We start from the raw sequence: 17,002 nt of genomic DNA, 5'->3' as shown, positions 1-17,002 counted from the left end.
CTTTTCTTTTACAAGTACTTTGTCAATTTAAAACAGGACCTGTCATCAAATTAAAAGTGGCCAGACTTGGACTATGAACGGTGGACTATTATTCCCACTGCTTCCCGTAGTATTTTTATTCTTAGTCTCCTACAGGGTATATAGATATGGACGCTTTTATCTAGTGCTAATTTTTATGGTCTTCACCAAGTTGAGAGAGAGCTACAGAAAGCCAATCCTTCAGACATTCCTGTGAGCCGCACCCCCTTGGTAAAGACTGTACAAATTAGCACTAAATAAAAAGTGCCCATTTGCTTGAATACATGTTGGATTGAGGAAAAAAAAAATCCAAACTCAATACTCGGGTGAGCAATGGAAATAAGAACGAAAACTGGCCAAGTTTAACACAGTGACAGGTTTTTCTTAAGGAAAGTAGACCTCTGTTTTAATAAGCATAGATTTATGGATCATGCAATCATTCAAACATTTCCCCTTAACAAAAAAAACAAAGATTTTTTTTATAGCACTTTATTACACAAACATAATATATACAAATATACACAGGGTCTTATGCTGGTCAATTTATAAAGTATTCTGCAGTATGACAAATGTTGCTGGTCTACGTGTCCCAGGAAGCACCACCAGATGCCCAGTAAGTTAGCCCAGATTCACAAGACGTGTGCATGGGTAGGAATATCTGGCACCACTGCTGGATTTCCTGACCTGAGCTAGCATCCTCATAGAAGGCCTATGAGGCAACTAGATTAGAACAGGAGACCAACAGACCAGGCCAATCCAAACACAGAATGTGTGAGACAGACCTTAAAGTGGTTGACCGGCTGTAGGGTACAAGTCTGCAGTCACCATGTGGATTAATCCGCACAGCTCATACTGTGCTTTATGAGGATTCTCCGATGCAAGAAGCAGGAGGTTGTGTGAATGCTAGTATGTGATCTGCATACTTCCGGCCACATTCCAATTAGACGTGTAAAGTCACATAGGGCAACTGCAGACTTGTACCCTAAGGCTGGACAACCCCTTTAAACAGACGATGCTAATTTCATATCCTGGAACATATGGGTTGATAGGCATCATGGGAAATGTATCTCTGTAACATTCGAAAGGAAAAGGTCAATAAAAAATTGACCATTTGTAATTTGATTTCACGTGGAAATCATGTAGAATTACAGCATAAAAGTGGAAAACTGATCATCTAGGATCTCCGCCTGTGACGAGGCTTCTTGTTCCCTCTATATAATTGAGTGTATCAGGAGGCACCGGTGCGCATGTTTTTTGATGCTGCCAGCATTGCTCTTACTTTAGCCATTAAATCCTGGGGAAGAAAACACAATGAATATTACATTTTACTGGAGATGCATCACTGAACTATAGAGAGGACTTTTCTATACAGACGTACTTTTACATGAAACACCCCGATTCTGAAGAAATCTCCATGCAGCAAATGACAATATTTTACACTTCCACTTAAACTACTAATATAATTTAACAGCATAATCAGGTGTCAAATGAACCAGGCAGATACTCTACACTGTGTTCTATTTTGGGTTATTACATTTGCTATATTGTGTTGGCCAGCATGTTCTTTATGTTTCTGAATAAATGCCAAGAAAAATCAGTGAGACAGAGGCGGCTTAGGAGCCATAAGCCGAGGAACCTTTGTTACAGGAATATCTGACATTAGTGCATAGTGATTAGTGTAATGTACACTGTGTGCAGAATTATTAGGCAAGTTGTATTTTAGAGGATTATTTTTATTATTGATCAACAACTATGTTCTCAATCAACCCAAAAGACTCAAATACCAAAGCTTAATATATTTGGAAGTTGGAGTGTTTTTTTTTTTTTTAGATTTGGCTATCTTAGGAGGATATCTGTTTGTGCAGGTAACTATTACTGTTGACCAAAAGCGCAACAAAACTCAGCATGATATAACTATGTATATATATATCAATGTACAGAGGCCACTAATACAGTCATTTCATATGCTGAATATAAAAGAGGATTATGTAAGCGGACTAGTCGCTGATAAACACGAAACCAAAATGCGGGTCACAAGGACCCAAAGAAAACTACCACAGAGTCCATATATAGAATATATCAAAAAACGTTTTTATTAACTATTAAAACAATGTACAAGACAATAGAAAACAGGTGAGGTAGAGTACCACACGGTGTACACCTACACCGCACCAATACATAAGATACCATAGACGCACGGAGCCGAGGAAAGAAGACACATGCTTATAAGCAGCTTTATAAAAAAAGACTAACTATTACTGTGCAGAATTATTAGGCAACTTAATAAAAACCAAATATATTCCCATCTCACTTGTTTATTTTCACCAGGTAAACCAATATACCGTATTTTTCGGACCATAAGACGCACTTTTTTTCCTCCACATTTGGGAGGAAAGTGTGGGTGCGTCTTATGGTCCGGATGTAACGTGGGGAGGGGGTGGCAGCAGCGAGTGGGATCCACTGTGATCCCACTCACAGGAGGCAGAAAAATATCCCCACTGCCTGGCTGCAGCGCTAGGGAAACCACGTGGTCCCGATGATTAAAGTGCAGTGAATATTCATTATCCGCTTCCCCGCCCACCTGTCTGCTGAGCAGGGAGCAGCCATTTAATAGTCCTTCACTTACACAGGGACACACATGGTCTCCCCAGCGCTGGATTCCTGCAGCAGCTGGGGAGATCTGTGTCTCTGGTGGAGGAGGCGGCAGCAGCAGAGGGCGAGAGGAGACAAGATCGCCGCATACCTGCCTGGGCTGTGCTGGATGCTGAGGCATAAGGACCTGTGTGATGTTATGAAGTGGGCGGGCTGGAGCATCACATGTCAGCACAGAGCCCTCCCTCTTCTGATATCATCACAGGTCCTTCAGACACTGCATTAGAATCTGCAGGCTTCCTCTTATGACCTGTGCTGTGGAGAGGCAACAAGAGGGAGAGCTCTGTGCAGTCATGGGATGTTCCAGCTCTTTACCTCACCACAGCGTGCCTGGCTGTCTGCCACAATTAAAAGGTTAGTCTTTACAACACACAATAAAGCACTCTGCCTCTCCTGTGGTGAACTATAACTCCCAGCATGCTATAAGATCTGCAGGACATGCTGGGAGTTATAGTTCTCCCATTAGATCATGAAGCAGCACTCCAGAGTTATTTTTCAATGCTAGAGTGGTGCTTTAAATATAAGCCCTGTGCCCCCCATTCTTATACTCACCCTCCATAGTACTTTACAGCCACCACACTGGTCCCGCAGCACCATCTTCTACCCGTAGCTTCCAACATAATAACATACTATTATATAGAATAACAACACATAATAGTATGTTATTTATGTTATTAAATATTTTACCACTTTTATTGCTTCAAATATTTTTTTCCCTATTTTCCACCTGTAAAACCTGGGTGCGTCTTATAGTCCAGTGCGTCTTATAGTCCGAAAAATACGGTAACTGCACAAAATTTAGAAATAAACATTTCTGACATGCAAAAACAAAACCCCCCAAAATTAGTGACCAATATAGCCACCTTTCTTTATGATGACACGCAACAGCCTTCCATCCATAGATTCTGTCAGTTGCTTGATCTGTTTACGATCAACACTGCGTGCAGCAGCCACCACAGCCTCCCAGACACTGTTCCGATAGGTGTACTGTTTTCCCTCCCTGTAGATCTCACATTTTATGAGGGACCACAGGTTCTCTATGGGGTTCAGATCAGGTGAACAAGGGGGCCATGTCATTATTTTTTCTTCTTTGAGACCTTTACTGGCCAGCCACGCTGTGGAGTAGTTGGAGGCATGTGATGGAGCATTGTCCTGCATGAAAATCATGTTTTTCTTGAACGATATCGACTTCTTCCTGTACTACTGCTTGAAGTTGTCATCTTCCAGAAATTGGCAGTTGGTCTGGGAGTTGCGCTTCACCCCATCCTCAACCCGAAAAGGTTCCACAAGTTCATCTTTGATGATACCAGCCCATACCAGTACCCCACCTCCACCTTGCTGGCATCTGAGTCGGAGTGGAGCTCTCCGCCCTTTACTGATCCAGCCTCTGGCCCATCAAGAGTCACTCACATTTCATCAGTCCATAAAACCTTTGAAAAGTCAGTCTTAAGATATTTCTTAACGTCTTGACATTTTATGTTTCTTGTTCAAAGGTGGTCATTTTTCAGCCCTCCTTACTTTGGCCATGTCCCTGAGTATCGCGCACCTTGTGCTTTTTGTTACTCTAGTAACGTTGCAGAGCTGAAATATGACAAAACTGGTGGCAAATGGCATCTTGGCAGCTTCACGCTTGATTTTCCTCAATTCATGGGCAGTTATCTTGCGCCTTTTTTGCCCAACACGCTTCTTGCGACCCTGTTGGCTATTTGCCATGAAAAGCTTGATTGTTCAGTGATCACGCTTCAAAAGTTTGGCAATTTCAAGACTGCTGCATCCCTCTGCAAGACATCTCACAATTTTGGACTTTTCAGAGCCCCTCAAATCTCTCTTCTGACCCATTTTGCCAAAGGAAAGGAAGTTGCCTAATAATTAAGCACACCTTATATAGGGTTTTGATGTCATTAGACAACACCCCTCCTCATTACAGAGATGCACATCACCTGATTTACTTAATTGGTTGTTGGCTCTCAAGGCTGAACAGCTTGGAGTAGGACACCATGTATAAAAAGTATCATGTGATCAAAATACAACTTGCCTAATAATTCTGCACACAGTGTACATAAAGCATGAAATATCACTGATGACATAACTAGTGTAGAAACCTAAAGAATATATTCCATCATGAAAAAGAAAATTCTCTAGAGCGGAACGAATTGATGCACACGACCCTCACCCAGTGACCACATACTTAGTCTGTCATCACTAGTCAGGTGCCCTGCAAACCACCTCCTAACTGCTGGGATCACAGGAACCTCTTCTAATATGTAGGCCTATTGCAATACTATGTTTTCAGGACCCCCTTCTGGTGGTTATTGACTACTGAAGTGGCCCTGGAACAGGGTCCTAAAAATTCATTTTCTCATCTATATTACTCCTACTGATTATAGCCAAATTATACAGGAAACCATAAGATCAAATAAAATAACAATGGGGGTGACCTGGACTGTATAAAATGTACCATTACTTGTATATGGAATCATTTAGTGAAAATCATCCATACAAACCTAAAAACGGCACCAGGCTGGATTTTAGCCCAAAACATGCCAGACTGTTAAGTGGAGTTATGAAGTTAACACACAGGAGGCAGATTGCTTAAGAGGAATACCACTTTATGCGCCAAAATCTGTGGTAAACATCACAGGAAACCGTTCACTAAAGTATAAGGCAAAATATCAGCTCGGTGCATCTTAGACAGGGCTGTATGGTCCTGATCACCATCCCACAGTCAGTCAGGCCGGCCAACTCTACCCCCACCGGCACGCACTTTACAGCACTGGTTACATTTGTCAGTGGTGTCTCAAGATAAAACCTGCATGTGTGCCAAATAGGCTTTGTCCCTAAGTTGGCCAAAACCCTGCTCTGTGCATACACAGTAACGATATGCGCATGAGTCCAGTAGGGACAATTTTGGCCAAAATAAACCTACGGTTGTCAAGTCCAAAGGGGAAACAGGTTGGCCAACCCCCTGCTCTGTGTATGTGCATACACAGTGGCGATATGCGCATGAGTCCAGTAGGGACAATTTTGGCCAACATAAACCTACTGTTGTCAAGTCCAAAGGGGAAACAGGTGGCAGAACGGTCAGTGTGTCCAACAAAACGGCTTTTGCCTATACAGGCCAGCTCATGGAGCACAAAGCATATAATCTGCTGGGATGCAGTGACCCCTGTTGCAGCTAGGGGGCGCTGTAGGTGCTCCTCGGGATGCGCATGGAGGCATATGTGATTATGAGGGTGAAACAGTGACCGGCAGGATTGTAAATGGCCGATATGTGTCACAGAGGGACTCTGCGCTGTAAGCCAGTAATGTTGTTTTGGAACCTGTAGCCCCACAAGTGTTTCTATAGTTTTTAAAGGGAGGCTTGTAGGGTTAGCTGGAGAGCTGGGCGGGTCTGGCTAACTACACACACCACCCATCTATGGCAGTGGTTACAACTACATAATGTGACCAGGCTTTGGTCACATGGTCTCTGTAGTGGAGAGTGTTTGGATCCGTATGGTCCGGGTGCAAGGTCCTGGAAGAGCCTATGTATTGGGAGTGCTATCTCCTTGAAGAGCATGTGGTGAGTCTTTGGGACCTGGTGGCCTGTGTGTTGGACGGTCCCAAGTGTGGATGGATGTCCTGAATAGCACACGCAGTGGCCTGTGTGTTGGTGGGTTCCAGGTGGGGACGGACATCCTGAAGAGCGTACGGAAAGGCTGAATGTGCAGGGTCAGCGTGGCACTGCATTGGGGAGCTACCGACCTTCGGAGAGTCTGGACTGTCGTGAGTGGCCTGGTTGAATGAATCTCCGTTAGGCTGCTTCCCAGGAGTGTGGACTGACGAGTCAGCGTCTGGAGCAGGAGCTCCAGAAAGGTAGCTCCAGATAAATGGGGTTATAATGACAGAAGTATCTGCCAGTGGAACAGACTGTCGCTGATTAACATGTTCCGTGGAGTAAGGTCCAGCATGTTTAGAGACTGCAACTTAATGCCGTCACTTGGTGCTTGCTGTGTTCCATGGACATTGATGAACTGAGCGGAATGTGGTCACCCATGGTAACTGGACGGAGTAAGGTCCAGCATGTTTAGAGATTGCAACTTAATGCCGTCGGTTGGTGCCTATTGTGTTCCATGAAGTGTAATGGACTATTCGTGGTATGGTTTATGATGCCATAATAAACCACATAGACTGTTTAAGTAGAAAGTGTTCCTGTGTGGCTGAATATCGCGCCCAAGTGAGTGTCCCCCAATACATTCAGTAAGCGCTATCTTACACTGCAGAATACTTTAAAATGCATTTTCATGAAATGTAGGCAATGAATTTTGAAACAAAAGGGAAATTTTCTTATGGGTAAGCTGACCTATACGGATATGTGCTTACTTCGTACACTTAAGGGAATCAGTCAAATGATGTTACCAAGGATTTGCCTTTGTAGACCTAGATAAAGAATAAAACTGTGTAAAGGATTTCCTCTACAACAGAGGTCCCCAACCTTTCTAAGTTTGAGAGCCACATCCAGCTATGAAAGAGGGTTGTGAGCCACATTCAGCCACAACAAGCTCCTTCCCCACTCACAGTAGTGACACCGAGAGCCTCCATTACTGGTATAATGACTAGTGATGAGCGAATATACTCGTTGCTCTGGTTTTCCCGAGCACGCTCGGGTGACGTCCGAGTATTTGTTGGTGTTCGGAGACTAAGTTTTCATCACCTCAGCTGAATGATTTACAGCTATTAGCCAGGCTGAGTACATGTGGGGGTTGCCTGGTTGCTAGGGAATTCCCACATATAATCAAGCTGGCTAATAGCTGTAAATCATTCAGCTGCCGGGATGAAAACTTAATCTTCAAACACTAAAAAATACTCGGAGGTCACCCGAGCAACAAGTACACTCGCTCATCATTAGTAATGACAACCAAAGCTTTTCCACTGAAATCACACCAAGGCAGTATGCCAAGCTCCATGGTTTCCTATCTCACCCCCATTCAGATCTGCTGTTCTGTACAGGGCTACACACAAAAGTCACCATTTAGAGATCTGCTCTTAATAGTGATTTACACCTGGTGCTAATGCACCAAGCTGGCAGGCAGCCGCGAGCCACACATCACGGGATCACATGTGGCTCCCGAGCTACAAGTTGGGGACCCCTGCTCTACAGGATTACAATCTGGGAGCATCTACTTTTAGCATATGATCGCTGTAGACTGGTAAAACTAGAATTCCCCCCAGCCGTTTTCTCAATGCACTGTAGATCTCTGCACGCCTTGCTGGTGTTTAATTACTTCTTTCATTTAACCTATAACCTGTTCTGACATTATCAATTAGGGTCTAATCTGTTCTAGCAACCCAACAATGGGAAGACAGCTTAGTAGACCCAGATAATTAAAGATATTTCACACTGCAATTACCACTCATTACCAACAAGTGAAATGTGAACCTGGGGGATTAACCCTTAATTTGCTGAAGTTCTATGATGGCATGCATGGATGAGTTGAGAATTGTTAACATTTTCTAAAACGCTTACAGAATCCCGTTCCTATAGCTCAATGTGCATCCTGCTAAAGAGCAGATTATCCAAGCCAACAGCATCGCTAACTACATGCGCACTATGTCCTACGAGTGAAGCTCTAGTTTTAAGATTTAATACAAAGCTCTCATATTGGCAAACTTTTTTCATGGAAATTTACTTTTTTCTTTCAGGAGCTTGCAAATAAAATCCATTGATGCTAAAGCTTAGTGTTAATGATAATTCTTCAAGGGAAATGTTATAGTATTTATTAACATGCATTTATGATAAATTTACCTGAGTTATTTTGGTCTGTACAGAAGAGACAATTTCTGAGGCAATGTGGCCATCTTTGTCCTTGGACCTTTCCCTGTAAGCAAAAAGGCATTATTACATTATTACACTTCAGGTGTATATATTAAGAATACAAAAACTAAGGAAACATTTAGGACATAGGTTTCTGAAAGGCAGATCACACACTGACATGGCATTAACAGGTCATAACTACAGTTGAGCTAATTTTTCAAAATTCGGTTCCGATTATAATTGGCAGTGAATATTGTTTTAGCAATATTCGCCGAACACAGCCAAACGTCGCTTGAGTCAATGGGAGTAGAAATGAACGAATTTGTTCAGAACTGATGATGAAAAATTCAGAATGAACAGGTTACCAATATGGCACCAATATGGCAAATTCAGATTCGGCGACAGATTCCAAACATTCGCTCAACTCTAGTCATAACCTCTCTGAAATCACTATTATCAGAAAATAATCTTCTGTATATATCAGGGCTGTGGAGGTGGAGTCCATGTCGGTATAAAATGGACAGACTTCTAAAACATATAATAAACTGTGTACGGTAGTACAGTGCAGGATGTGCTGTAGAAGTTTTAATAACAATTTGGGAAAGTTATGAAATGTCCTATAAATGTCTGTTCTGTTTCTGATCTAAGGATCTCGGCTTTTAGGTGAGATGAATCTGTGTTGCACTTTATACACATGCTCAGTAGTGAGGCAGTGCTGTGGGGTCGGGAGTCAGGGAAATTGAGGACTCAGTTGTGGAGTCTGTTTCAGTTAGATCTGTGTACATGCATTTATTTTTTATAATTTTTGCCATTTTTTTATGATCAAAATGTCCAGCTCGCCAGTAATGTCAGATTCCATTCCTGTGTGGAGCACAGATAGTGTTTCTGCTAAAACACTCGAAACAAAGCAAAGAGAAAAGTTCTAGCTCCACGGACACAAAAATCTTTATGGATACAAATTAAAAATTCTTATCAGCTTAGAACAATAAAAAACAGACATGTTTCTGATGCGTCAAGGTAAGATAACTAAGGGTGCTTGAATGACCAGAAACGTGTCGGGGATTATTGTTAATGCTACTTGGAATTTTTAACATGTGACAAAGAAGTTTGTTTTATGTCTAAGGAGCTGGATCTTTCGCCTTGCTTTAAATTTTTCTTTTCAATGACACTATGAAAAATAAAAAGTTGCGATTTTCACCCTTGCCACTGGAGCCTTTTTATACTAACTTGGTATTTTAGGAAATCCACATGTACATTATAAACAAAGGTATAGAAGCATCTAATGATCATGTGCAAATACCATTCTGAAGGGAGGAGCAGGGTCAGCTGTGGCATCACCCATTGTGATTGGTGCATTCCTTATTAGCTGTTTATATAGGTGTTACCTCTCATTGTAACCCCCTGCCTTTGATGAGAAGGAGAATTGCTGAAATCGTTTGGAAAATACATGGTGTGAATCTTAAAAAGTCCTAGCTGCTATTGTGAAAATGCAAGAGTACTAATTTAACAACATTTTTTGTTAAAGATAATGCTGTTTTCTTTTCTTTTTTTTTTTTTTTTAGAACACATGTAGACATGACATCATGGGGCCCCGATGGTTGCCATGACAGCAGGAGGTCACATACCAACCTCCTAATCTGTCAGCTATGAAGGCCTGCTAAAACAAAGCTAGAAGTATGGTATAAGAGGCTTCTGTGAGTTTAAAACTGACAGGTATAATGTATTGCAATGCTGGTGCAACGCAATGTATTATATCAGCGATCAGAGTAAAAAGGTAAAAAAAAAACCAGACAAACATGTATATTCATGTAAAATCAAAAACAACCAAAAATGGTACACATATTTGGTATTGCCACGTCTGGAACAACCCGAACTATTAAACTGTCACTATTTAACCCCTTCAGTGAATACCGTAAAAATAATAAATAAAACGTGGCAAAAAACTATCCTTTTTCATCATACATTCCAATTGAAAGTGGAATAAAATGCAATCAAAAAGAGAAATGTAAATAAAATTGGTATAGGTGAGAACAACATCTTGCCCCGCAAAAACAAGCTGCCATACAGCTCAGTCAGCGGAGAAATAAAAAAATATATAGCTTTCAGAATAGATGCCAAAACAATTCTTTTCTATTTCAAAAACAAATGTTTTTATTGTCTAAAAGCAGCATAACATGAAAAAAAAAAAAAAAAAAAGATGTACATGTAGTATTGCTGCAATCGTACTGACACGAAGAATAAAGCAGTTTTATCACTTACCACTTTTACCATACGGTGAACGACAAAAAAAAACAAAACCAAACACACCACAATTCCTAAATAGCTGTTTTTTTTCCCATTGGGACTCCCAAAAATCATAATAGAAAGCAATCAAAGAATGTGTGCCTGAAAGTGGTACCAATAAAAACATCACCTCGTCCCCCTAAAAACAAGTCCTCACATAAAAATTGTAGCTTAAAAAAAAATGGCAATGCAAAAACTTTGTTTTGTTTAAAAAAAAAAAATATATATGTTTTTAGGGTGTGACATCAGCTAAAACAATATAAATCTGGTATCGCTGTAATCACACCGACCAGAAGAAGAAAGTCTAATCACTTATACTGCTGTTGATTTGATCATTCGGCTCCCAAAGATCAAAGTAAGGCTCGGCTCACATTTATCCTGCGCTCTACACCGAGTGCGTACATCGGGTCTTCCATGAAAATCTCTGAAATACGTGATTCAGACGGAACCCCGGATGGAAGTTCCCTATAATGAGGCAGATGGAGGCACTGTGGACGCCGTCTGGCCTATGATTCAGCGGTGTCCGTCTTGTTAGGTGTGCATGAAAGTGTGGTCAATCACAGTTTTGTGCACTTATGAAAATAAGAACACTGCTGAACAGAGGCCAGAAGAGCATTCCTCAAGGGTTTCATCTGAATCATGTCATTCGCAGATTTAGATGGAAACCCTGATTTCAGTGCTCAGTGTAGAGCGCCAGATAAATGTGATCCCAAACGTTTTGTAAAATGTTCCCAACAAAAGCTTCATATCAGTCCACAAAAAATTAAGTTCCCGCTCAGGTCCTTCATCTGTAAACGGCAAGGGGCCTTACACATTATTCGTAGTACAAAAGGCTCTTCAAAAACGCTATGGCTTGTTCCAACACAAAATCCAGTGAATTCTGCACTCCAAAATCCCTTCTGAGCCCCATAGTGTGCCTAAACCATGTTTAAATTCCACAAATGTGGCATTTCTGTAGCGATGAGAGCCAGCTTAATTTACAGGGTCCATGTCTCCAGAAGCACGAGCTGGGCACAATTAACGGGTGCTACACTGTGCTGGGCACTACACTGGCAGATTTGCAATTTTCACTCGGCAACATCTACTGCTACTTGTTTCTGGAAAGCACCTGTTAAGTCAAAATCACCACTACACCTGTAGATAAATTCCCAGAATGGTGTAATTTCCAAATTGGGTCACTTGAGGGGGGGGGGGGGGGGGGGGGGAGGTACTGCTTGTCTGGCACTTAGGGGCTCTGCCTATGGCGTCAGCCAATTATTCTATGATAATTTGTTCTCCAAGAATCAAATAGCGCTCCTTCCAACCAGGGTCTCGCCATGTGACTAAGCAGTAGAGTTGAAAGAATTTGTTCAGGTTCCCTCATATTCGGCTTTTACCAAATAAGCTGCAGAGGGAACTCTGCTTCCTGGATCACGCCGGCTGATCAGCGCCACAGCTGTATGTGTCGCGGCTGTATCACAGTCACAACACCGCGCGTGCGCACCTCCCTCCCGTGACACTTCCGGTTGTCCGGCGGGAATCCCCGACGCTACCACGCGTGCGCACCTCCCTCCTGTGACACTTCCGGTTCTCCGGCGGGAATCCCCGACGATGGTAACTAACAACCTTCATTATCTCTCTTGTATTTAAAGCCGACGCTCACCGCTGATTGCTATTCCCTGACGAAGCTGCACAGCGGCAGCGATACGCGTGGGATCCTTCCCACACCCTTCCCCTGGTATCCCGGCTTCCTGATATCCTGGAGGCTTTTTGGCACTTTGACTCCTATTAATTTAGGGCATGCTTTGTGGCTCTACCTGGTCCTGATCTTTTCAGGTTTGACCAGGCAAACCCACGAGACGGATTTGGGATTTCTGGGGCTCACTATAGGTATTTGACTTGACTCATACTGAACTCCCCTGTTCCTGGTCGCTGCAGGTTTATACCTTATTCTCATTACTATGGTGCAGTTTTGAACCTCAACTTTCATTCTCTAATAGGGGCTTGTATACAAAACTACTGGAACAACACGTCCATCTTGAACTGTCCTCCCATCTATCTTCCTGCTCCCTCTTCGACCGCTTTCAATCTGGCTTCCGGTCACACCACTCCACTGAAACTGCCCCTAACTAAGGTCACCAATGACCTATTAACCGCCAAGAGCAAGCGGCACTATTCTATCCTCCTCCTCCTGGACCTGTCCTCTGCCTTTGACACAGTGGACCATTCCCTGTTGCTGCAGACCCTCTCATCCCTTGGCATCACAGACTTGGCCCTATCCTGGATCTCATCATACCTAACAGACCGGACATTCAGCGTCTCCCACTCACACACCACCTCCTCACCTCGCCCCTATCTGTCGGAGTCCCGCAAGGTTCAGTTCTAGGGCCCCTGCTCTTCTCCATTTACACCTTTGGCCTGGGACAGCTCATAGAATCTCACGGCTTTCAGTATCACCTCTATGCTGATGACACACAGATCTACATCTCTGGACCAGATATCACCACCCTTCTAGCCAGAATCCCTCAATGTCTATCCGCTATTTCATCCTTCTTCTCCGCTAGATTTCTAAAACTTAACATGGACAAAACAGAATTCATCGTCTTTCCCCCATCTCACACGACCTCCCCAACGAACCTATCCATTACAGTAAACGGCTGCCCACTCTCCCCAGTCCCACAAGCCCGCTGTCTTGGGGTAATCCTTGACACTGATCTCTCCTTCAAACCACATATCCAAACCCTTTCCACTTCCTGCCGCCTCCAACTCAAAAATATTTCACGGATCCGTACATTCCTAAACCAAGAATCTGCAAAAACCCTAGTCCATGCCCTCATCATCTCCCGCCTCGACTACTGTAACCTCCTGCTCTGTGGCCTCCCCTCTAACACTCTCGCACCCCTCCAATCTATTCTAAACTCTGCTGCCCGACTAATCCACCTATCCCCCTGCTATTCCCCGGCCTCTCCCCTCTGTCAATCCCTTCACTGGCTCCCCATTACCCAGCGACTCCAGTACAAAAGCCTAACCATGACATACAAAGCCATCCACACCCTGTCTCCTCCATACATCTGTGACCTCGTCTCCCGGTACTTTCCTGCACGCAACCTCCGATCCTCACAAGATCTCCTTCTCTACTCCCCTCTTATCTCCTCTTCACACAATCGCATACAAGATTTCTCTCGTGCATCCCCCCTACTCTGGAACTCTCTACCACAACATATCAGACTCTCGCCTACCAATACTAATACTAAGCAATACTAATTGTACGGATATTGACGATAAAGGGATAAACCTTCAAAAAGAACCTGAAGACCCACCTCTTCCGACAAGCCTACAACCTGCAGTAACCACCAATCGACCAAACCGCTGCACGACCAGCTCTATCCTCACCTACTGTATCCTCACCCATCCCTTGTAGATTGTGAGCCCTCCCGGGCAGGGTCCTCTCACCTCCTGTACCAGTTGTGACTTGTATTGTTCAAGATTATTGTACTTGTTTTTATTATGTACACCCCTCCTCACATGTAAAGCGCCATGGAAAAAATGGCGCTATAATAATAAATAATAATAATAATATATATTTTCTCTCTTTATAACTTGGAGCCGCACGGTGCAATCATTTAAGACAATTTTGGAGATGCCCAATTTTTGCCTTTATTATTATGAGGACTTATGTTGTGTTCATATATATCTGTGTGCCTTAGTTTTTTTGTTGATGTCATCTGCATGTCAATTATCCAGGGGGCATAATTCAACGTTCTTGTGAACTAATGGTATGATATTGGACATTGTAAAATGGGTAAGGACACCGCGCTAACCAACTAAAACACGTGCAATTGGATGAATGTACCTGAGAATTGAGAAAACCTAAGAATGGATATAAAAAAGCTGATGATTGGCAGCTGACAATAAGGAAGCAGCTGCGTTCCTCCAATAACACCACTAGTAACAACTCCACTGTTAATAAAAATATAAATAAGAATAAGCCAATGCCAGACAACCGTTGCCAGCAGTCACCGGCCGTACAATGCCTAATTGCCACAATAGGTACAGTATATATATATGAGTGTGTAACGGATGAGTTAGAAATAGTACACTTACTGTTGAGTTGCAGGTGCTGGCGTTGTGCTGGTGTATATAGGAGCAGGGGCCGCTGCCACCTGTGTGTCCGGAGCGGGAAGGTCCAGACGGCGGTGAGGGGCGGCAGAAACACTCACTGATGCGGGAGCGTCCTCCCTAGCAAGTGCTCTGCCTTCACACGCCTGAAGCGCCGTTGGCCGGCACACGTGGGCTGCGAGGACACCGCTAGACAGAGCGGTGGAGTAAGGGGGCGTGTGGTCAGGGTGACGTAACCAGGAGGGGAAAGGAAAACAAGAGCAGGGGACGGGTGCCGATAGGGACCAAAGTGCCTACGCGTTTCGAAGGTCTCCGGACCTTCTTCGTCAGGGCCAACGGCGCTTCAGGCGTGTGAAGGCAGAGCACTTGCTAGGGAGGACGCTCCCGCATCAGTGAGTGTTTCTGCCGCCCCTCACCGCCGTCTGGACCTTCCCGCTCCGGACACACAGGTGGCAGCGGCCCCTGCTCCTATATACACCAGCACAACGCCAGCACCTGCAACTCAACAGTAAGTGTACTATTTCTAACTCATCCGTTACACACTCATATACAGTGGGGCAAAAAAGTATTTAGTCAGTCAGCAATAGTGCAAGTTCCACCACTTAAAAAGATGAGAGGCGTCTGTAATTTACATCATAGGTAAACCTCAACTATGGGAGACAAACTGAGAAAAAAAAATCCAGAAAATCACATTGTCTGTTTTTTTATCATTTTATTTGCATATTATGGTGGAAAATAAGTATTTGGTCAGAAACAAACAATCAAGATTTCTGACTCTCACAGACCTGTAACTTCTTCTTTAAGAGTCTCCTCTTTCCTCCACTCATTACCTGTAGTAATGGCACCTGTTTAAACTTGTTATCAGTATAAAAAGACACCTGTGCACACCCTCAAACAGTCTGACTCCAAACTCCACTATCGTGAAGACCAAAGAGCTGTCAAAGGACACCAGAAACAAAATTGTAGCCCTGCACCAGGCTGGGAAGACTGAATCTGCAATAGCCAACCAGCTTGGAGTGAAGAAATCAACAGTGGGAGCAATAATTAGAAAATGGAAGACATTCAAGACCACTGATAATCTCCCTCGGTCTGGGGCTCCACGCAAAATCCCACCCCGTGGGGTCAGAATGATCACAAGAACGGTGAGCAAAAATCCCAGAACCACGCGGGGGGACCTAGTGAATGAACTGCAGAGAGCTGGGACCAATGTAACAAGGCCTACCATAGTAACACACTACGCCACCATGGACTCAGATCCTGCAGTGCCAGACGTGTCCCACTGCTTAAGCCAGTACATGTCCGGGCCCGTCTGAAGTTTGCTAGAGAGCATTTGGATGATCCAGAGGAGTTTTGGGAGAATGTCCTATGGTCTGATGAAACCAAACTGGAACTGTTTGGTAGAAACACAACTTGTCGTGTTTGGAGGAAAAAGAATACTGAGTTGCATCCATCAAACACCATACCTACTGTAAAGCATGGTGGTGGAAACATCATGCTTTGGGGCTGTTTCTCTGCAAAGGGGCCAGGACGACTGATCCGGGTACATGAAAGAATGAATGGGGCCATGTATCGTGAGATTTTGAGTGCAAACCTCCTTCCATCAGCAAGGGCATTGAAGATGAAACGTGGCTGGGTCTTTCAACATGACAATGATCCAAAGCACACCGCCAGGGCAACGAAGGAGTGGCTTCGTAAGAAGCATTTCAAAGTCCTGGAGTGGCCTAGCCAGTCTCCAGATCTCAACCCTATAGAAAACCTTTGGAGGGAGTTGAAAGTCCGTGTTGCCAAGCGAAAAGCCAAAAACATCACTGCTCTAGAGGAGATCTGCATGGAGGAATGGGCCAACATACCAACAACAGTGTGTGGCAACCTTGTGAAGACTTACAGAAAACGTTTGACCTCTGTCATTGCCAACAAAGGATATATTACAAAGTATTGAGATGAAATTTTGTTTCTGACCAAATACTTATTTTCCACCATATTATGCAAATAAAATGATAAAAAAACAGACAATGTGATTTTCTGGAATTTTTTTTCTCAGTTTGTCTCCCATAGTTGAGGTCTACCTATGATGTAAATTACAGACGCCTCTCATCTTTTTAAGTGGTGGAACTTGCACTATTGCTGACTGACTAAATACTTTTTTGCCCCACTGTA

The 17,002-nt window shown here is 43.5% G+C and overlaps 1 protein-coding gene across 6 annotated transcripts in view; it reads right to left on the bottom strand.

The window, feature by feature from the left end:
- Positions 1-499: 499 nt before the first annotated feature.
- SFSWAP (splicing factor SWAP) overlaps positions 500-17,002 on the bottom strand; it is a 183,956-nt gene continuing 167,453 nt past the window's right edge. For 4 of the 6 annotated variants that reach the window (XM_077293315.1, XM_077293314.1, XM_077293318.1 and 1 more), the window contains 2 exons: positions 8,456-8,528; positions 500-1,312 (listed from right to left, as the gene is read on the bottom strand). In XM_077293315.1, coding sequence (XP_077149430.1) covers positions 1,247-1,312; positions 8,456-8,528 — 139 coding nt within the window. In that variant the 3' untranslated portion in view covers positions 500-1,246. Of the gene's footprint in view, positions 1,313-7,032; positions 7,090-8,455; positions 8,529-17,002 lie in introns of all 6 variants that reach the window. The other 2 variants (XM_077293317.1, XM_077293316.1) reach the window with 2 other exon arrangements.

Source organism: Ranitomeya variabilis, chromosome 1 (genome assembly GCF_051348905.1).
Source record: "Ranitomeya variabilis isolate aRanVar5 chromosome 1, aRanVar5.hap1, whole genome shotgun sequence".
Taxonomy (NCBI): Eukaryota; Metazoa; Chordata; class Amphibia; order Anura; family Dendrobatidae; genus Ranitomeya; species Ranitomeya variabilis.
This window is presented reverse-complemented; position numbering and strand designations above follow the sequence as displayed.